Source organism: Onychostruthus taczanowskii, unplaced genomic scaffold, assembly GCF_017590055.1.
Source record: "Onychostruthus taczanowskii isolate IOZ18803 unplaced genomic scaffold, ASM1759005v1 scaffold7, whole genome shotgun sequence".
Classification (NCBI taxonomy): Eukaryota; Metazoa; Chordata; class Aves; order Passeriformes; family Passeridae; genus Onychostruthus; species Onychostruthus taczanowskii.
In genome coordinates this window covers 4406336-4427264 of record NW_024504786.1, presented here as the reverse complement: position 1 = coordinate 4427264, position 20929 = coordinate 4406336, and the positions used below count along the sequence as shown (strand labels likewise).

General features: G+C 39.5%; 1 protein-coding gene across 1 annotated transcript; it reads left to right on the top strand.

Moving 5' to 3' along the window:
• The first annotated feature begins 84 nt into the window (after window positions 1–84).
• On the top strand, window positions 85–20135 carry ZYG11B (zyg-11 family member B, cell cycle regulator). The gene is made up of 14 exons (XM_041421922.1): window positions 85–223; window positions 5865–6030; window positions 8393–9147; window positions 11185–11325; window positions 12539–12715; window positions 12878–12942; window positions 13497–13596; window positions 13677–13727; window positions 14265–14426; window positions 14533–14580; window positions 15210–15407; window positions 15501–15553; window positions 15779–15876; window positions 18133–20135. The coding sequence occupies exons 1-14, from the start codon at window positions 221–223 to the stop codon at window positions 18321–18323; spliced, it is 2208 nt and encodes a 735-aa protein (XP_041277856.1). The 5' UTR covers window positions 85–220; the 3' UTR covers window positions 18324–20135.
• Window positions 20136–20929: the final 794 nt, after the last annotated feature.

Here is a 20929-nt window from a genome sequence, read left to right as displayed (position 1 = left end):
CGAGTGTGGAGGCTCCGCTCCCCGAGCACGGCACGAACCTGTGCTGGCGCAGCCCCTTTAAGGGAGGCGGGTTCCCCGGCCGGCTGAGTCAACATTCACTTCCAGGTCGGAGGGGTAAACACGGGGGAAGGGAGGGAGGGAAAGAAAAAAAACGAAAAGAGAAGGAGCCGTGCGACGGGACCGGCTGGCGGGGCGCTCGCCGGCGGCACCCAGCGCCGCGATGGTGAGGGGATGGCGGTGGCGGGTAGGGACGGTGGGAAGGAGGGAGGCGGGAAGGGAAGGGGAGCTGTTCTCCTGCAGTCCCGGGGTGCCGGACCCGGTGCAGGTAGCGGAGGTGACCCCGGGGAAGGGGCCGCCATGGCGGCGGCGCAAACCCGGCTGAGGGGCTCAGACCGAGCCCACTCCTCTCCCTCCTGCCGGTACCGCGGCCGGGCCGGGGCAGCCCCGCCGTTCGTTGTGTAACCGCGGCGCTGCCGCCCGTTATGTAAAAGGGCGCACGGGACCCGGCGGACGGCAGGGAGGGAGGCTCGACCCTGGTCGGTGTGTCCGGGTGTCCCCAGGGCGCCGGGAGGGCGATGACGGCCGGGGTAGACCCGCCGCCCTGACCGGCCCCTCACAGCTCCGTGCGCGGCCGAGCACCCGCAGCCGCCCGGGCCGAGCGGGGCAGAGCCTCTCGGCCGGCCGGCGTGAGGGCACAGCCCGGCTCTGCACAGCCCAGCCGCCTGTGCCTCCTCCGGCCCCTGCCTCCACCAGCCCCACAGCAGCACCTTCCCACTGGGAATTGCTTTGTTCGGGGTCTGTCCGGAGGAAGCCGTGCCAAGGCACGGTGCGTGGGCCTCCCTGAGCTCTTGGAGCGCGGAGCTGCCGAAGGAGCAGCCTTTCCCTGCTCCACACAGGCCGGGGCAGAACATATGGGAGCTGTTTGGATTGCTCCTCTGCTCCAGACGTGAGTGTGCATATTTGCTTTTCAAGGACTAGCAGGAGCTTCCTGGGCAATCTAGTCTCATCCCTTGTCATTAAAAGCCTAATTTCAGTCAATCCCCTAATAAAGTTATGTGTCATTGTTATTGAAGTAGGTACATTTTGTGCCTGCTCTTCTAATCAGTAAACTAGGGTAGAATTTCATTGCTTAACTATGTACTGATGTCTAAATTTATGGCAAAACTTCCAGTTCATGGCATTTCTACATACCTTTGTTGCTGTGCTGGCAGTGTGCTTCTCTTTAATGGCTTTTTTTCCCCTGTCTATAGTTTATATATATTGTGCTGTATTTATTTATAGGTGGCATTTGTATCTCTCACCTTTTGATCTTCGAGGCTAAAAAAAGCTGGGTTTATGTCCTATTCCCAATGTGCTTTTCATCCCCAGAGTATCCTAGTAGCTGTTACCTTTAAACTGAAATGGTGCAGGTATATCTTAACATAAATAGCCCTGTGAGATCTCCTGAGTGTCTTGAAAGTGGCTTCGTCCTTCCTTTTTTTTTTTTTTTTTTTGCTTCTCCTGGCACCTTCTTTGGCTGCTTCACCCTGGTTTTTTGCGGCTCAGCACACCACTCTGGTTCCACTCTCTATAATTTCTAATTGATGAACTCGTGTCTGAAGTTCTTGATATTAATCTTGAAATACGTGGCCTTACTATGTCGTTCTAATGGGGCACTATTTAATTTTAGACCTCTTGTGATCACTGCTGACTTTGTATCAGTAGCAGCTTTAATCTCTATGTTCCCACCTTCCCACCTCTTGTGCCAGAATAGTTAACATTAAATTGGAGTTTTTGAGCATAATCCTTCCTTGAGTCTGGCTAATAAATCACCTACTTCCATTTAATTCCATTTAACTTAATTTAAATAGGATAATTATAAAGCTTTCTTAGTAGCATAAATCATGAAACTGTTTATTTTTCTCTGCCTTTCCTCTATTAGCAGTCAGAAGAATTTTGATGGCTGTTGCTTGAGTTGCTATTTCTTAATTGTTTTAAGAATGTTCATTTTAAGAAAGTAAGTAAAGCTCTGGGGCTGTGGAGAGGTGGAAAACAGCTGGAAAACATGGTACATCCAACACCGTAACTGAGGCTCTAAATTACCTCTTATTTTCCTGTTAATGTTTTGAGAGAAATGACCACCACAAATTGAAAAGTCCTTAACCCTGTACCCATCTCATCCTTTGAGACTTGAGAGAGGGAAAAGCAGGTGGGCCTGGCTTACAGAGACTTGGCATCTTTGGGGCTTGTCATGCTGGGTCTGCAGTTGGGTGTAAAACTTGGGGAGCACATCACAGACGTGGCTCTGTTAGAGATGAAATTGGTATTTGTCTTCCAGTGTTACATACTGATTTATTGAGGGGGAACAAGAACCAGCCAAAACAAAACACTACTGATGGCAAAAAGATTTGATTTTTAATGAGTCTGGGAGACAGAGCCTGAGTGAGAAAGACCCACCCAGCAGTGGATTTTTTTCTTTTTTTTTCTTTCTTTTTTTTTGCTAAACTAGGTTGTAATGACTTTCTTTTTTTTGCTAAGCTAGGTTGTAATGACCGAGAGAAAACAGCAGTTACACCTGTTTCTTATTTTTCTTTAAGTATTGTTATATAAGCCTGGTGATGCTTCCCCAAAGGAACAGGATTTTATTTTGATACCCACACTCAGCCACTATAAACTGGATTTATAATGTTTGCCTTCAGATTCTTTAACTTATTCCCAGTGCTTTAATGTGCCCCCTTAAGTTCTTTTTGCTTTTTAACTGCACTTTGAAATATGTGTTGAGTATATCTAGTGGTATTTAAAGCTGATTCATGGAATTCTCAAAAGAAAATGTGGAGGATAATGTTCTTTGGGAGAACCTTTCCAACTGGCGTGAGCTCGAAGCTGAGCTGGTAACATCAAGTTGAAGCTGGTTTTGCATTTCAGTTCACCTCTGGATTGGATTACTGTTAGAGGCCAGTAGCCAGGCAGTTTGCCCCATCCCCCTGCACACTTTTGGTTTGCCTTGATTATACTGAGCACTTTAAAACTTTTTTGTTTTAATAATTAATTTAAATAAGCCTTTAAAAGCCCATCTAAATGCAATTATTCAACTTTTTATGCTATTCCACAAGCTAGCCGGGTTTTAGATGTGTCACATTACTCTGATATGTTTTAGTTTATGAAGGCACCCCAGCTTGCATAATATAATTCATAATTCTGTGGTTTGGGGAATTAATTTTTATATTTGTTTTCTGGCTACTCAATTAATTTGATATAATAAAAGAAACTGTGAGAGTAATTGAAGTATCAGATAATTAAGATGACTATGAAAAAGTAAAATAGCATAATGGAAGTTCTACTCAAAAACTGCTGGGTGATGTTTATTAAATAATAAAAAAAACCTAAAGTGCTCTGCTATGGTTGACATACATTTATAGTGTCTCATTAGACAGAAAGTGATCAGAAAACAAATGGCAGGTTTGTCTTCGACCTGACATTCAGAAGCAGAGCTAGAGAAATGAACCACTTAAATTCTGACCTTGTAAGAGCTTAAATACAACTTTAACTGGGCAATATTGTCTTGGAGTGTAGAGGAGTGAGAAAAGGGATGCCTCCAGCTCACAATAAAGGCTTGTAAACTGCATTTAAGTTTTCTATTTCAGTAGCAGGCAGTCCAGGAAATTATTTTTAGGATGCTTGTCAGAGGACTTTATTAGATACAGATAAAAGCATTTTGCCTGTCTGCCCAGGTTACCTCAGGAGCCCTTGTCAGGGGTGTTTCCTCAGCCTTTTGTCAGCAACTTGAAGAAATATTACAAATGGCTCCTATAATGGGAATGAGTGGAGTTAATAAAACCAGAATTTTATTGTTTGCAAGTGTAATTCATCCCTGCTTGTGCTTTTTGTTCATTGATTGTATGGAGATGCCCTGCATGAACTTCCAGAGGGATTATGTAAAAATTAAACTTGCATTTCCAAAGGACAGGTTGGCCACTCAGAGGTACTGGTTGAAAAAATAGTTTTCTGAGTCATATGCCAGTGGCCTATCTACAGGGCTAAAAATTCTCATTGGAGTTTGTTCACTGATACATCAAAGTGTTTCAGCTTTTCTGGCAGACAGGAAGGAACAGTTCCAGGAGGAATGAAGAGAGACAGTATTCTGATTTTGTCATCTTTGAGCATCAAATTAGAAACACAAGATCTAATGGAGATGTGGATGTCTTTGCTTCAGTAGGAATGATTTTTATACACCTTTGAGTAAAGATTCTGATTTTTCTTTGATTCATCAGCTGTCATAGAAACCTAGGGTATATGTATTGATTTCAAGTTTGACAGGAAATTTTCCCATCTCATATAAAAACATGTATTATTTTAAAATAGTCAAGCATGATTACACACTACAAAGAAACAAAAAGAAACAAAACAAATTCACAATTCCAAATTCTGTCCTTTGTTTTCTTATCATTTTATGATTGGGGGCAGCCAAAATTGCCATTTCCTGGTATGGGAGCAAGTTGCATCACAAAGTAACTTCTTTTTTTGTAACAATACAATGTAATAATAAAGCTTAAAAATAATGAAACTTAAGCACTTAGCAAAACTGAGTTAAAGGAATAAAAGTTGCGTGTCAAAAGCTGCAGAAAGAACTTGCACTTGAATAATTTGGTGATTTTATTTCCCAAGCCTGTACTTAAGTCTTCAGGATCTATTAAACTGCAGTCTCTAATTGTTGTTAATACATGATTCATTAAAGATAGACTCCATTCCATCTTTGCCCTAATGTGGTACCTCCCAGTCCTCAAATATGTGCACGTTATTTTAGAAGACTTATCTCTGTAACCTTATTTATATTTCTTCTCTATACCCTTTAACATATTTCAGTACTCCTGTGATCAGCATGTTAGGCAAGCGAAGCAACAGAAGTTAACTGAGCTGAGAAAGAAAGGTGAAATTATCCAGAACTTTCTGTATAAAAGGGAAGCTACTATTTTTCCTGCAGATGAGATCTGACAACAGTTGATGCTGTTATTTTCAATATTGTCTGGGGGAGTATGTACCAGTCACTCGGCCTTCTTTTGTGTGGTGCTGGGGATGATTCACAGTGCTGGGAGTCATTCTTTATGTTGGTTAATCTGTGTGCCTGCAAACAGTGGGTTATTATTAGACATGGAATAAAAAAACCCTTTGAGATTTTCATGTATCAGTGTACAACCTCAAACTCTGAGGCAAAAGATCAAGTTTATATTCTGCCTTGTCCTTTGTACCCAGACTTCTGCTATAGATGATTTCCAAGTGCAGAGTGCCTGGAAGGAGGAAAAGGATTACTGTAATAGATGTTAGTTTATTGCTGCACAGGATTTGGAATTAAACCAGTTCTTTTTTTGTTTCACTTTTTGATGTGAAGCTCTAGCTGCCCTTTTCAGTATCAAAAATTGCTCCTATATATGCAATTTATCTGTAGGATCTGCATTTCTTATGTAGGTTGGTAGTACACTTCTATTATGCATTGACTTAAATGAAAGATTAAAAGAAATATTTTAAATCCAGAAGTATAATTTGATTTTTATATCTTCTTTCAGTCTCTCTTGATTGATTAGTTCCCAGTAGACTCTATAAATTAAAATTTTTTTTCAGCAATTGCATTTCTTCCTCTGGGAACACAAGTAGGGTTCAAAGCCCAGCAGACGTGACTGGATGTGGTTCTAGGGGTGACTGGGGAGGGAGGCTCCGTCGGTTTGGCCAGTTGTTCATTGTGTGACCTGACTTTGTGGGGCTCTGAGGGAGACATCTCGCCCTGTAATATTTGCCAGACTAACAAAAAAGACATTACAGAGTAATGGAAGGTTCATAGAAAGAATGACTTGACTAATCTCCTTTGTTTCATTGTGTTTTACATATGACAGGAGGAAGCTTCTCCATATTCTTTACTTGATATCTGTTTGAATTTCCTGACTGCCAACCTAGAGAAGTTCTGCACAGAAAGGCAAGATGGAACATTTTGCTTGCAGGAGCCAGGAATGTTCCCTCAAGAGGTGGCTGATCGACTGCTGCAGACCATGGCATTTCATGGTAAAAACAATCATTTGTGGGTCAGTGGTGAACTTATTTCCCTGGAATGTGACATTGCAGTTCTGCTATATTTTCTAGTAGAATCTGCTGCTGCAGCTGTTAAACTGTGTTCTGTAATCCCTTAATAGAGAATTTTTGGTTTTTTTGCTTTACACAGTTTCAGCTGAGCTTTGCATTGCCACATAGATCTAAATAGAAAGTTCTTAGTCTTGGTTTATGAATTTACTGTTAATTTATTTGAACATTAAATCTTCTTTCAATGATTTGAGAAAAAAAAAAGATTCTACTACTTCTAGCACCAATATCTCTTGAAGAGCATTTAATTGATTTTTTACTGTGTGCTCCTGTGATTAAGTTAAAAAGTAACCTTTTGATTCATTAAAACAGTTTCTCATCTCTCTTAACGCTTTTATTGACATGGAATTATGTTTCAAAGCCCTTAGTTTTAGAGTGGCATAAACGGCTTATGGTAGTCTTACATTTTGTGTTCTGGCTTACTGGGTCTCTGTCAACATTTCTCTGAGGATAGGGCTTCCATCTTGGTTGCTTGCTTTAAGCATGATAAAATTAGTATAATAAAATTTCTTATCATGAAAAAGTAAAGGTATAAATTGTGCTGGAGTAGAGATAAGAGACCCGTTCCTTGTGATGCTGGAGACTTTTGTTAAAAAATGAGACGTGACGCTAGAAAAATTACTGCAAACAGACCAAACACCCTATCCTATAGGTGCAGATTTTATTTGGGTCTTACTGGGCAAGTAATGGTTTTTTCAAGTTGTTCTGGTCAGAGGTAACAGAAGGAATGGTCCTAAAATAGACAAGCTCATTAAAAAAGGGTAATCTTTAATATACTCTACTTTCTGATAAGGAGTTATTTAGAGTAGTCACAAGAAATCAGATTAAAGGAAACTGAATTACCAGGAACTTACTACCAGTGCTGGAAGTGGTGAAGACACTTCCAGACATCAAAATACCACAAACACAGAGAATGCAGGATAGAAAAAAGTGTGTGGCAGGTAAATACAGTGTGGCTAAGGTAGGCTAGGGAGAGAGCTTTGGTCCTTAAATGAAGATATTAGCAAAAATTAAGAAGTAATTTAGTGATACTTTAACCAAACTGTAATTATATTTATTGCTTTTACTTTTTCTGCTCCATACCAGTTGTTTCATCCCATATTTTTGCTTTCCCTGCAAAAGAGGAAAGTATTCCTCTGACTACTTGGTCAGAAATGCCTGAAGCATTTGCTCCTTAGAAAGGTCTGCAAATCTTTATATTTGCTATTGTCACAGAGGCAATTACTAGCCCATGACTTAAATCCAAACTGTAGTGGCAATGATGTTATTATTCAAATATATTGCATTTTTCTTTCATTTTCTGTGTTAAGTACGTGTGAAGATAGGAGATTAAAAGCTAGGAGTGTTGACATTTATAACCCTGTAGGAGCAAAACTAGGACATGTTCTTCCTACTCCTTTTGTGTGGATGCTTGTGCAACTGTACCCTTCACATGGCTTTTCGTAATCCTTCTGTTGGTAAGACACCAAGATTTCATATTTGTATATTCAATGCATTTTTGATAATTCAGGGAACTCAATGTATTGTTTCAGTTAGGATGTTGCCAGTGTCTTGCAAGAAAAAGCTACTTATGCATTCTTTCTACAGAGTAAAAAGATACTAAACAAGATTGTTGCTTTTTCTTTTTCTCATTGCTGTCTTTTTCTCCTTCCCACCCTTTCCATGCCCTCTTCTTTCTATTCTTTGAATCACTTCTTAGGTTTCTTTCTCACATTCAGCTTGTTTCTGAGCAACACTCCTACCTTCTTCATATAGAACTTAATTAGCTTAATTTAGTATTGATCCTACTTATGAATTCAGTCAAATGCTAGATTATGTAGTTAAAGCAAGATAAGAACAAGTCATTAATAGGTGGTGCAATCTTGAGGTTAGTGGAACTGTGGCCAGAGGAGAATTGCACTCAGAAATTTTGAAATTCTGCTTTTAGCACACTTATAACCAGTTCAGTGAGAAAAATACAGCAAATGAGGGCAGCAGTCTAATTGTTTTTGAATCATACCCATATTTTATTTATTTTGTGTTCCATTTTCTGAACTAAACAGGTAACGTGCATTTACTGCTTCTTATTTATCTGTCCTATTCTTAAACCTGGAATTTTCCAAACACGACCTCATAATTTTCAAAGTGGAATTGCAAATATAAGATTTTGGGATCGGTGGCGTGACGATCCAAGTCAAACTACTTTGTAATTAATTTTCTCTGCCAACACTTCGTACCTTTTGGGTTCTTAATCTCAAAGTGGTGGTGTGTAAAACTGGAGCCAAGCACTGATGCTGTTTTCCCACAGGGCTTCTGAACGATGGGACCGTGGGCATCTTCCGAGGCAACCAGATGCGCCTGAAGCGAGCCTGCATCCGCAAAGCCAAAATCTCAGCCGTGGCTTTCCGCAAAGCCTTCTGCCATCACAAGCTGGTGGAGCTGGATGCCACGGGGGTCAATGCAGATATAACAATCACGGACATTATCAGTGGGCTGGGCAGCAATAAGTGGATCCAGCAGAATCTGCAGTGCCTGGTGCTGAACTCGCTGACTCTTTCTCTGGAAGACCCCTACGAGAGGTGTTTCAGTCAGCTCTCCGGGCTCCGCGCGTTGAGCATCACCAACGTGCTGTTCTACAACGAGGACTTGGCAGATGTTGCTTCACTTCCCAGGTTGGAAAGTCTGGATATATCCAACACCTCCGTCACTGACATAACAGCACTCCTCACCTGCAAAGACCGGCTCAAGTCTTTGACCATGCACCACCTGAAATGCTTGAAAATGACCACAACCCAGATTCTGGATGTTATAAGAGAACTAAAATACCTGAATCACCTCGATATTTCGGATGACAAACAGTTCACGTCGGACATAGCTCTTCGTTTACTGGAACAGAAGGATATCTTGCCTAACCTTGTGTCTTTGGACATTTCTGGAAGAAAACATGTCACAGATAAAGCTGTACAAGCATTCATTCTGCAGCGGCCCACCATGCAGTTTGTAGGACTGCTAGCTACTGATGCCGGCTACTCGGAGTTCTTAACGGGAGAAGGAAACCTGAAGGTTAAGTGGGGGAATTAATTTCACTGAAAAAATACAATGTGCAGGGAAAATAGAGCTAATTGTTTGTAACAAATGTATGTGTGTGTTTCAGAAGGAGGTTGTAGGTTAATTTATTTAAACTGTTTATTATAATTACTGGCTTTATTCCTACTTAATTTTGACGCAAGCTGCTAAATTTACATGATACTGTATGTATACTGCATATACTTGAAAGAGGCATCTGTTTTCTGTGCCTTTTCAGTGAACCTTAGATCTTGATTTTCCATATCTAAGAGAGCTGAACTTTGTCTTGTCTGAAGTCACTTAGTGGGATAATATTCCCTGGCTTCCAGACAGTATCTGGCATAAGTCAGCAATGTGTAAGGGGTGGAGGTAGAATTTGCATAAGCTTTGAGCAGTTCATGATTAACACGGCAGATACAATAAAGCTGAATCACTCAGCTGCTGTTATGCTCCATCACCACTGCTATTTCCTCTTACAATATTTCTGCCTATCTTGAAAGGTCTTCTGGTGTTGAATACATCACCTGAGAAGCAATAACTTAGGATGAAAGACTTCACAAATCCTCAATTACTTAGCCCCTTTAGGATGAGATGATGTTTTCTGAAGTGCATTTATTTATCTTTTAGAGCCAGGCAACAAGACATCATTCCCTGTTGTGTAAAATCTGAAGGCAGTTATTGGAGAATGAGCAGGTCAGAATTAATTAAAAAAAAGTTGTTTTAGACATGTCAATGGTATATCATCTTTGACACTGAGTTTTCCTTTCTGCTGTGTCTTGAGGATGATGGAAGCTGCAGAGGGAATGAGGAAGAGAGCCTAATGTGTCCATAGTTTAGTCTGTCTCCTGTGCAAGTCTAGTTTTCCACTTCAGTTTTAAAATTCAGAATGCTCTTGTTGTAGGCAAGTGGAGTAACACAGGTACACAATTTTGTATTTTTTCCCCCTGAAACGTTCGACAGTTGTTAAGGACCGGGTCTCTTGAGTGCTTAGTTGTCACAGCTGATAGCAAGTGTCTCAATGTTGAAATTCACAGAGAAAGCAAGTTCCCCTTTGGTATGATAATATCCAGCTCCAGGAGGTTATACCTCATGTTTGGTGTAAAATAATACAATGTAATCCTTGCTGTTCAGAATACTTGCTTCATTGAACTGTCTGTGCCATGAAAAGGCAGGAAGGAAGAAGGTTCTAGTAATGTGAAAGTCACAATGGACTTATGGCACTGTGGTTAGCAAAATGCAGTTTGCATTTCTTTTTTTTTTTTTTTTTTTTTAAGGCATAATTGTCAAGAAGAGACTGCAGGCTATGACTGGTTTTATTTCCTTTTTTTTTTGTGACCTAAATTCATTAGTAACTCTACTGAAATATTCAACTGCTTAGTCTAGATACTGCTAAAGAGTAAACAAGACACAGAACTCATGGAAACGGCAGAGGTAAAATATTACTGTCTTTACAGCAGCCCTGTGAAATTTGATTATGAACACTGGGCAGATATTACAGTTAAGAACATGAAACCAAGTGGAAATTTTTCATGTAGGGTACAATTGGCTGTACAACATGTCAGTAAACAGGGTTGCCCTCTTCTAATCAGTGAGAATATAAAACAAAATCCAAGATGATATCAGTTCTCTCAAGGCTGTAATATATTCCTGATATCAGAAGTTTGATAAAAATATGCCTGTATACAATACAGGATGCACAGAATGTGACTCTTCATATATGAACATTTTGCTTTTTTTGTATGTGCCATGTTAAGTAGAACAAGTTCTGCATGCTGCCCTAAGAATTTTAAAAAACAGTGATTGCAGCAATGTTTCATTAAATAGTAGGACTGAGGAACAAACCAGTTACACAATTTACAGTTATAAACAGAAAATATCATTAAATGGAAATCAGAGCAGGCTGGCAATCATTTGCTTACTGAAGGACTTGGCCAAATCACTGTCTTTGAAACTGCAGCTTTGCAATTTTTGAGAACACAATTTTGAAAGTAAAATGCTGACATCTTGAACTAAAGATTATTTCTGTGTTCACAGGTGTCAGGAGAAGCAAATGAAACTCAGATTTCAGAAGCACTGAAGCGGTACAGTGAACGGGCCTTCTTTGTGAGAGAAGCACTCTTTCATTTATTCAGCCTGACACATGTAATGGAAAAAACTAAGCCTGAAATTTTAAAGGTAAAATAATAGTTTTGATGGTTCTTCCTGAGCTCATCCCCAAAAGCTTGGTATAAATTAGTTTATAAGCTTTTTACATTTTTGGCTGTGTTTTTTAAGATTAAAATTGTAATGTTAAATGAAAAAAAGAACTATTTAAACATGAGTGATGTAGAAGATGCCCTGTAGTGTTTTATGTTAGGCAAAATTGTTCTCTGCTAACAGAAATTATCTAAATTTGGTAGCGTGTAAATTATTTTTTTCACATACCTTTGATTATGATATGAAATATTCTTCAGATGCTGAATTCTGTCATTAGATCATATCTGTTTGGGTTCTAATCAAAGGTGTGTCTACTCTTATTCACCAGACACAGCAGTGCCTTCTGCTGATGCTCATGAAACAATAATAATAAGGAAAGAATTCAGTGACAGTTTCTCTACTGTCACCCTCCAGTAGGGTACTGGGTGAATGGATATTGTTAGTGTTCTGTATGGGGCTGTAACCTGGAGCCCAGGAACTTCCTTAGAAATCCATTCTAGGCATTGGCTTTCCATGTCTAGAACATCAGAGGTGGTTTAAGTTTTGTAGGGATCCGAAAAGGAGGCACCAGTAGGACACGTGGTTTTTATTTTTCTTATTCTGTTTGATGTTGAACAAGTGGCCTTAAATTTGCTGGCATCAATATCAAAAAGATGTTGTCAGTCAAGACAACGAGAAATATTAAGTGTTTATTTGGTGAGATCACAATTAACATACATAGCCAAAAACATCATTCAGGACAAAGCTGCAAAAAATCCTTCCTGACCCAGCAGCTCAGGATGTGATTCCAAATGGATCATCACCAAACAAGAAGGCCACTACATCATTATCATTGCACTGCAGAAACTCTGTCCTGCTTCCTTCACCTCTGAAAGGGTTTGGTGATTTTATCCCAACCTGGCTCTTTCTAGGAATTTCTTGCAATCTGTGCAGCCTCTTCTTTGAGAGGTTGCTACAAGCTGTGCAAAAGGACTCGGAGCAGTAGAAGTTGCCAGCCTTGATTCGCTGAGCAGAAGGAAATGTTACTCCTTGAGAATTCAAATCACACCAGATGGATTTCTCACTCAAGTGCAAGGGAGGCAGAAATTGGGTGCTGTGAGTCATTGCTGTGGCCTCGAGCGGGAGGCAGATTGTTCTTGGGGCCTGTGTGCAAATGTGCGAGCAGCTAACGCGGGCCCACCTTGTGCCGCAGCTGGTGGTGATCGGCATGAGGAACCACCCCCTGAACCTGCCCGTGCAGCTGGCGGCGAGCGCCTGCGTCTTCAACCTCACCAAGCAGGACCTGGCGGCCGGCATGCCCGTGCGGCTCCTGGCAGACGTCACTCACCTGCTGCTCAAGGCCATGGAGCACTTCCCAAATCATCAGCAGGTACGAGGCAAAACCTCTCTGATTTCTGTGCCCTCCTCTGTCTTGTGGGTCCCAACTAAAGGTTTCTCCACATCCCAGCACCTCGTGGAAATATGTTCATAGCGAGAAAGTGTTCTGAAATTTGTGTGTTTCTAATGAATAATTATTTTTCATTTCTCACAGCTGCAAAAGAATTGCCTTCTTTCGCTATGCAGTGACAGAATCCTTCAGGATGTCCCATTTAACAGGTCAGTTTTAGATGTCAGTTGAAATGAGTTGTAGCATTGCAGAATATTTTTGTTAGAAGCTTTGTTTCTGGCCCCAGTTTTGCTCAGTTTAAATCATTCCAGTGTGCTGAATTTATCTGGCCTATATTGTTTTAGGTCTGTTGACCCATATATATGTATATACCATTGAGTGTAGGTCTGAAAAAATCCTTTGTTTTACAGGGTTTTTTTAACTTCACCCGGATGGGTCTATCCTTGATTCCGTGTAACAGATGTCAGGATTTCTCTAGGGTTGCTTTTTGCAGACATTTTTCTACTCAAATGTTTTGTCCAAATACTTTGAAGTGTGATGATCTGCTGTTTCAGAAGATTTTGCCAAATTTTTCTTCCTTCTTTAGAAGCACTTCCTGTGCACTCTGATACCTAATTAGAAGTAAGAGACCCTAAGTCAGTACTTCCAATTTCACTGTGTCTTTCTACTTTTTATGGTATGAAGTATACTTCTGTTGTCTGTGTACATCTTTCTTTTATTGTCACTTATGAGACTTATGAAAATTATGTTTTTTAACTTCCAGGTTTGAAGCAGCCAAACTTGTTATGCAGTGGCTGTGCAATCATGAAGATCAAAACATGCAAAGGATGGCTGTAGCCATAATTTCCATTCTTGCTGCAAAGGTATGGAATTAAGCTTTGAGATAATAGGATAACATTTCTAAAGTCTAAAATAATGTTGATTTGCTTTTGTTTGTTTACAGCTTTCAACAGAGCAAACAGCTCAACTTGGTGCAGAACTGTTCATTGTTAGGGTAAGTAGATGGTCTCCTGCCATCCCATCCTCTCCAGCTGTTCATACCAGCAGTATTCCTGAAGATACAAAGTAAACATAAGGAGATAAAATTCTAAGAACATATTAACATGTAAATTTCCTGTGAAAATTATTTAGAAGGTAAGCCAAAGTGGAAAGACTTGACACAATTAATGCAAAGTAAGATAGCAAGACATATCTTGATTTTAAATTCATTGCTTAAGATGAAAGATGCTCAAAATGAGAATATGTGAAGTAAATACTGCTGTAAAGGTTCAGAGTTCTGTGGGTGGCTTTGTGCCATCTGTAATACCCCTACAAATGTAATTACTGTGGAAACAAGGAATTCCTTGAGCAGGCTACCATGTTCAGAGCAGAGGTAAAAAGTTTATAGCCAGTTTATTTTGTATAGTTTGACTCTAAGCATGTATGTCTTTACTCTGTGTATAAATGACAGCTATGCATTGCCCACTTAGTGTAGAAAAAGCAGAGGAGTTAATACATATGTTGATACTTTGATGGTTTTTTTTCCCCCCAGCAACTTCTACAAATAGTTAAACAGAAAACAAATCAGAATCTTGTGGATACCACCCTCAAGTTCACATTGAGTGCACTTTGGAACCTCACAGATGAATCTCCAACAACGTGTCGGCACTTTATTGAAAACCAAGGGCTAGAACTTTTCATGAGAGTCTTAGAGGTGAGGAAGGGGGGCTTGGTGGTGGATTAGCAGCACAGGTTTATAATTAAAGCTGTTTCAATAATAAGCATAAACGTTTATTTGTTTTTGTTTCCTCTATCCACAGTCTTTTCCATCTGAATCATCCATCCAACAGAAAGTTCTTGGACTTCTGGTGAGATGAAAAAGAAAACCAGTCTGAAATATGTACTTCTAAAATTTTATTTTGAAAGGATTTTTTTTATGCTGTGTTAATCTGAAAAATCAGTTTTTCATATCCTAGTATTTTTTATGTTCTTTAATCCTTATAGTGTGTATTATTTGCAATTGACATGTTTTTGGACTGTTTTGTGTTTCTTCAAAAGTTATATTGAAATTGATGGTTAGAGTAAATAAAAAGAGCTTTTCAGAAGGGAGAGTGTGGCTTCACATGGGTCCAAATGCAAAATGTAGGTTGAAAGTCAGCGGAATGCAAAATTTTGTACTGCTGAAATTTTTTGAAATTGGGCTTGAGAATGTTAAAAATTGTCTTTGATTTAGTGTAATCTAAATGTTAATGGCATAAAATCACTTAGGAGAAAACCTCTTTGTTTTGATGCAAATTCCTGCATAGACTGGAAAAATGTCCTAAAGCAAAAGTAGTATTTTGGCAGGTGGTGGTCACTGATGTACACAGATCTCATCTGAGTGTTTACCTGTGTCTACTCACACAATATAGTTCAAGTTTGTGTTTGTCTCCCTCACACCATCTTCTTTCTGTTGACATTTTCTCTTTTTTTTAAATTATTTATTTCCCCATTCCAGAATAACATAGCTGAAGTGAAAGAACTCCATTCTGAATTAATGTGGAAGGACTTCATAGACCACATCAGTAAATTGCTGCACAGTGTGGAGGTGGAAGTCAGCTACTTTGCAGCAGGGATTATTGCTCATCTGATATCTCGAGGAGAGCAAGCCTGGACATTAAGTCGCAGCCAGAGGACATCTCTCCTTGAACAGCTGGTACAAAAATAATGGTGAATTTTATCACAGTCTTTTCTATTTTTTTTTCAATGTTTGTATTTAACAATCAATGTTCTTGGTTCTGTTTTACAGCATACTGCGATTTTGAATTGGCCAACCCCAGAATGTGAAATGGTGGCTTACAGGTAACTACTGTCTTATCTTGTGATCAAGAGTTTGGGGGAAAAAAGCATACCACATATCTACTTGCAGGCAGTTGTCTTAAATGAGATTTAGATGCAGCAGACCAGCCTCTTAACATTTATCAACGTCTCCTGTAGTTAACATGTGGCTGAATGAACAGACATATGACCTCTGAAGTAATAGTATCTAGTAATAAAGCAAATAACTGTTTCATTTTTTTTTAATAGGTCTTTCAATCCATTTTTCCCACTACTTGGCTGTTTCATGACACCTGGTGTCCAGTTATGGGCAGTGTGGGCCATGCAGCACGTCTGCAGCAAAAATCGTATGTATTGAGAGAATATTACCCTTAAAATTCTTATTTTTTGGTGTGTTATTCACTAGCATGAAGTGGGAAAAATAAGAATTTCTGGGGTATTCACTCCTAATCCTCTGGAGAAACTACATTTGGGGCTTGACTGAATGGGGCAGAAAAGGAGAGTAGTAAAAGTTCCTTACATCTCTTCGATTAACTGAAATATTACTGTTGAATGCATAGTGTTAATTCCAAAATATGGATTTGTTAAGATTTAACTACACTTTTTGCTTGCACATGTGTTTTTATTCAAATAAAATATGAAAATATTAATGCTGGGCAACAAATTCCTTTTCAATTAAGAGCAATGACCATGGCAGGTAGCAGTGTCTTACTATGGGAACAGAAGCTATCGTTATTCCTCATCTCTAATTGCCTTTTTGCAGCAACTTGCTGTGACATAAATGTCACTTTCTTAACCTCTCTTTCCCATCTGCAAAATGAGAGGTAGAATGATTTGAGAGCATCTGAGACACAGTTGCTGGGAAAAGGAGATAAATCCCCCACCATACCTAAGTGTAGGAGGGGACAAACCTTCCTGGCTTTTAATGTTGGGGTTTTTTTGACAGAAATTTTTGGCATGAATGTGTCTATATAAAGCAGATTTCTTCTAAAGTATTTAAAGTGTTTTCTGTGCCAGGTTTTAATCTCCTTGATGGCAGCATATCTAGGCTTGTTTATCCCTGTCCCATAAATCTGTATTTCTGCAGTGATAAGGCATCTATTCAGGACCAGCCAATAACATCACTTAATATAAAACTGCGCACAGAATACTGTTTTGCTGCCCTTCATAAAGCTCATAAATATGCCACTGTTCCTAGGGTACTGTCCAGAAATCTGTGAGATTTTTCATGATGAAGTCAGACTGTTCTGACAGAATTGTTTTACTGGTCAGATCTGGATAACAGATTATAAATAAGGCCCTGTAATTTCTCTTTGTGCCTCAGTCCTGTTAACTTTACGTGGTCCTATTTGTTCTGTTTATTTTTGGTATTTTGTTTGCCCTCACATTTAAATTTTTAACATGCTACTGAGGTTTGTATTGGCCTACTCCTGATTTGAGACCAAGACAGAATTTGTTACGTTCTGATGGTAGTTGATGCCAGAAGCTTCTGGACAGAGTTGCAGAGAAACCAAATGTTTGGTACCAAATGTAGTAACCTACTGTGGGGGAAAAAGTGTTTAATTCTGAAATATTTGGAAGGAAAATCTTCAGCTTTAGGTGCTTGGTACCAAGAAAGGTTTTAGTAGTCCTGGAGAGGAGATGCTTTTTGTTTTGACCTCCTCTTATAGACGACTGTGTAAAGTAGTCTGGAAGTAATTGGTTTAAAATTTTTGTATATTTTTTTTTTATTCTGCTCCTGTTTGTCTATGTCATAGTCACCTCAGTGAGGTAAACTAACTAAAATATTTGTAGTGCCACAGTAAATGTGATCCCCAGAGAAATGCTCAACATCAGCATTAAAACAAATCTGGTGTTGGATCACTGAGATGAATGGTGAAATTGGGCCTGTCTGAGGTAATGCCCTGTGGATTGCATTACAGTCATCCTGACCTTTCCAAAACAACTTCTGGAGCTTGCACATTACATTCACCCTACAGCTCTTTTTATAGCTGTTCCCTGCACTTAATAATGCTGCAGCTGATGGGGGTGTGATTTCAACTTGCTGAATTCCAGAATGTAAATGGAAAAAGCCCTGGAAAGACATTTGTAGCAACTTATAATTAATGAGAGGCCACCATCAATATATTTAGCAAACTATTGGAAGGAACTAGTTTGTATTTTCTCTCCAAGCCTGGAGGCCTCCATAAATGATGTGGTATATCTGGTACCTTTTTTTGGTAACTGTTCAGTATCAAGGTTTTTGGGAAAGGGGCTGTTATTTCCTGGATGTTCACAGACACTATAGTGCTTTTGATTCCCATTTCTTCTGCACTTTAAATGCCTGTAGAGGAGCTGGGGGGAAGAGGGAATACTGTGCATATTGCAGGGCACTTTCCAGTCAGCTGAGACAGACTGGTAAGAGACCTGATTACAGCTGGAGTCCTGTCCAAATAACTCTGTTGTGTTGTCAGGTAAAGTACTCATGCACTTCTGTGGACACTTTAGGGAGTGTCTTAAATACTGCCTGGAGACAAAAGTGGATTTGATCAGTGTTTACAGTATCTCCTACCTTTACCCTAGATAATTCTGGTTTTAATTCCCTTTTTATAATCCTATTACAGCCGCCAGATACTGCAGCATGTTAATTGAAGAAGGTGGTTTGCAGCATCTGTACAACATCAAGGAAAATGTTCACACTGATCCTCATGTCCAAAGGATTGCTGTTGCCATCCTGGATAGTTTAGAAAAACACATTATGCGCCATGGGAGACCACCACCGTGTAGAAAACAGCAACAAACCAAACCAAACTGAAAGCTGCAGGTAGAGGAGTGTAAAGTATTGTCTTTGTAATAATCCTCTCTGATATGTGTGTAGTTGGAGTAACTTATAATATATTGGTCACCATTAAAGTGATTTGCTGGTAACTGTGGTACCCAAACCATGTGTGGTAACCTTGCTGAACGTCACCTTTAATGGCAACCTCGTACACAACTTGTAAAGGGTCACAGCTTGAGCTGGTCATGCCTGCAGGGTTAGTGCTGGCTACCGGGAGATGGGACTTGTACAGATCCATGTGCACAGCTGGAAAGAAGACTTCAAAGAGTATCTTGTTTTGTGACTTCTGGGAGAAAAGGCTGTTCCATCCTTGTGATTGCTGTTCATAACACTGTTCACCAGTTTGGTGTTTGAATAAAACTGTGTGTGGTTGTGAGATCAACACTTACAGACTAAAACAAAAGTCCATGCATGCAGGTGACAGAGAGACTTGTAACTAAGGCGACCAAAATGTCCATTGTCTCTTCACCCCTCTAGACACAAATGGGGTCTTCAGCTTCCTTTTCCTTTGCCTGCAAGCCATGTTCTTTTGTTTTCCTTGCTGCTGGGATGATGCCTTTTTACAGTTCATTTCTCCAGAGTCCTCCCTGCTCCTGTCAAGGTGGGGACCAGCATCACATTCAGGGAAAGGGGAAACCCATTGAAGTAAAGCAGTAGAAACAGAACTAAAATGAGACAGTACTAAAAGGATGTTTGAGAATTTAAATTTTATAACAAGAATGGGGTTTTGTTGTTGTGTGACTACTTTTGGTTGTGTGTGATATCTTTTTTTTTGTTTTTAGAATACTCACGGGGATAGGAGAAGGCTTATTAGAGCAAAAACCTGACATGACTTCATCATGGAGGGGGTTGCATGTATTCATAGAAGGCTGGGATATTTGGTCACCTTATTTATAAGAGACTAATGATTGCTTTCATTTTCTGTAAATATTCTGTGAGTATTGTGCAGTGAATTATATTTCCAAGCCATCACAGTGAGTGCAAAGTATCACCCAATGTTCTGTGTAAGCCCTGTGTCAATTGCATTGTTTTGTGGAGTACGAAATTTTACATAAAGATGCTAATTGTAACAACTTATTTCTTTCTTGGTTACCTTTGGGTTTCAAACCATGTGTTGAATGAAACATATTGCACAATGTACAGATGCCTGATAGAATGCAAGTGATGGAAGCAAACTGCATGTCCATTCAAATTCAATTTAATTTCAGGTGTTTTTGTTTATCTGCTTAGTCTCCATATTTCCATGGCAACTGATTGATATTCAGAGACTCTTCTGTAAATACTGGGTAATTGAATTTAAAAAGAAAACTTATGTTTGGTAGCTTACCAGCAGAAATGGCTTCTTCATGATGACTGTATTTTACTATTTTTAAATCCTTTCCCTCCCAACTCCCATCCTTCACATAAAAACACCACCTCTTATCTTCAATAACCTAATTAATATGTATTTCAGCAACCTCAGAAGGTACTGATCCAGTAATTTAATCAGTGTTGTGTAATTGTTTTTTGTACTAGAGTATAATTTTGGCTGGCATCATTTTAATCTGTGGATCTGGTTATATAAAGTTTTCTCCATTCCAACAGAAATTCAGCTGGCTGTAGCTTTGAATTATGAAGGTGGTTTAAAAATTAAAAACAGTCTACAGGCTTTTACCCACCACCCTTCTAAGATGTCTGCTATGGAATTTCCTTTACATTAAATGGAACACAAAACTTGTCAAAATTGGTGTCAATAGAATGAATATAAATCAATTGCTACAAGATTTTAAAATAAAGATGACAACTCTCCTTGCAGTGCTGTCTTTTCCTAATAACAGGAGAATTTGCTGAAGCAACTTAACTGAAAAAAAATTACTCCTTGCAGCACAAAATGCAAGGGTGATGCTGACATCAGGCCAGATGAGAGACGTGCCAATTCATTAAGTTCTGCAACCAGCAAGCTCAGAGATGCTAAATACCCATTTTCTTTTGCTGTCCCACTCTTCAGGCAATTGGTGAGCAGAACTCTTTAAAGCTGAAAACTGCATGCCTACAAGGTAAAAGTGCACTATATCTCTTTGTATATGCCACTTATAGAAAGGTCTCTTCACACTCCTGTGCAACTTCAGAAGTTTCTGCTAGGGTAGAATAATTCTGGAAGCAACTTTCAAACTTTGTGTTCCACCTGTAGCATTTGCCATCTTTTGTGAAGGCTGAAAGTCCTGACTCTGCTTTACCTTTGCAGATCTTTACATAGAAAATTTGTATGTGTGTAATTTGGTAAGGTTCCCACACACTTTTTGCACAAGTGAAACTGTGGTTTCCTTTGATACTATCGTAGCATGAAGTTCCAATGTGGTAAGCCACATCTTATTTTGATAACCTATAAAGCATTTCCTATACAGCATTTCCTAAAACCATGTTTGCTGATTAATTAATTTTTCAAGCCCCAGTCTAGGGAAATAAGCTGTAGAGCTAAATTGTGTGGCATGTTCTAGTGCTGGAGAACCTCAAAGCAGAAGGAGAAAATAACTTCCAGTCAGCTAACAGAGGAAAACAAGTGATGGAGAGAGATTATGTGCCCAGGGTGTCTGGCATAGACT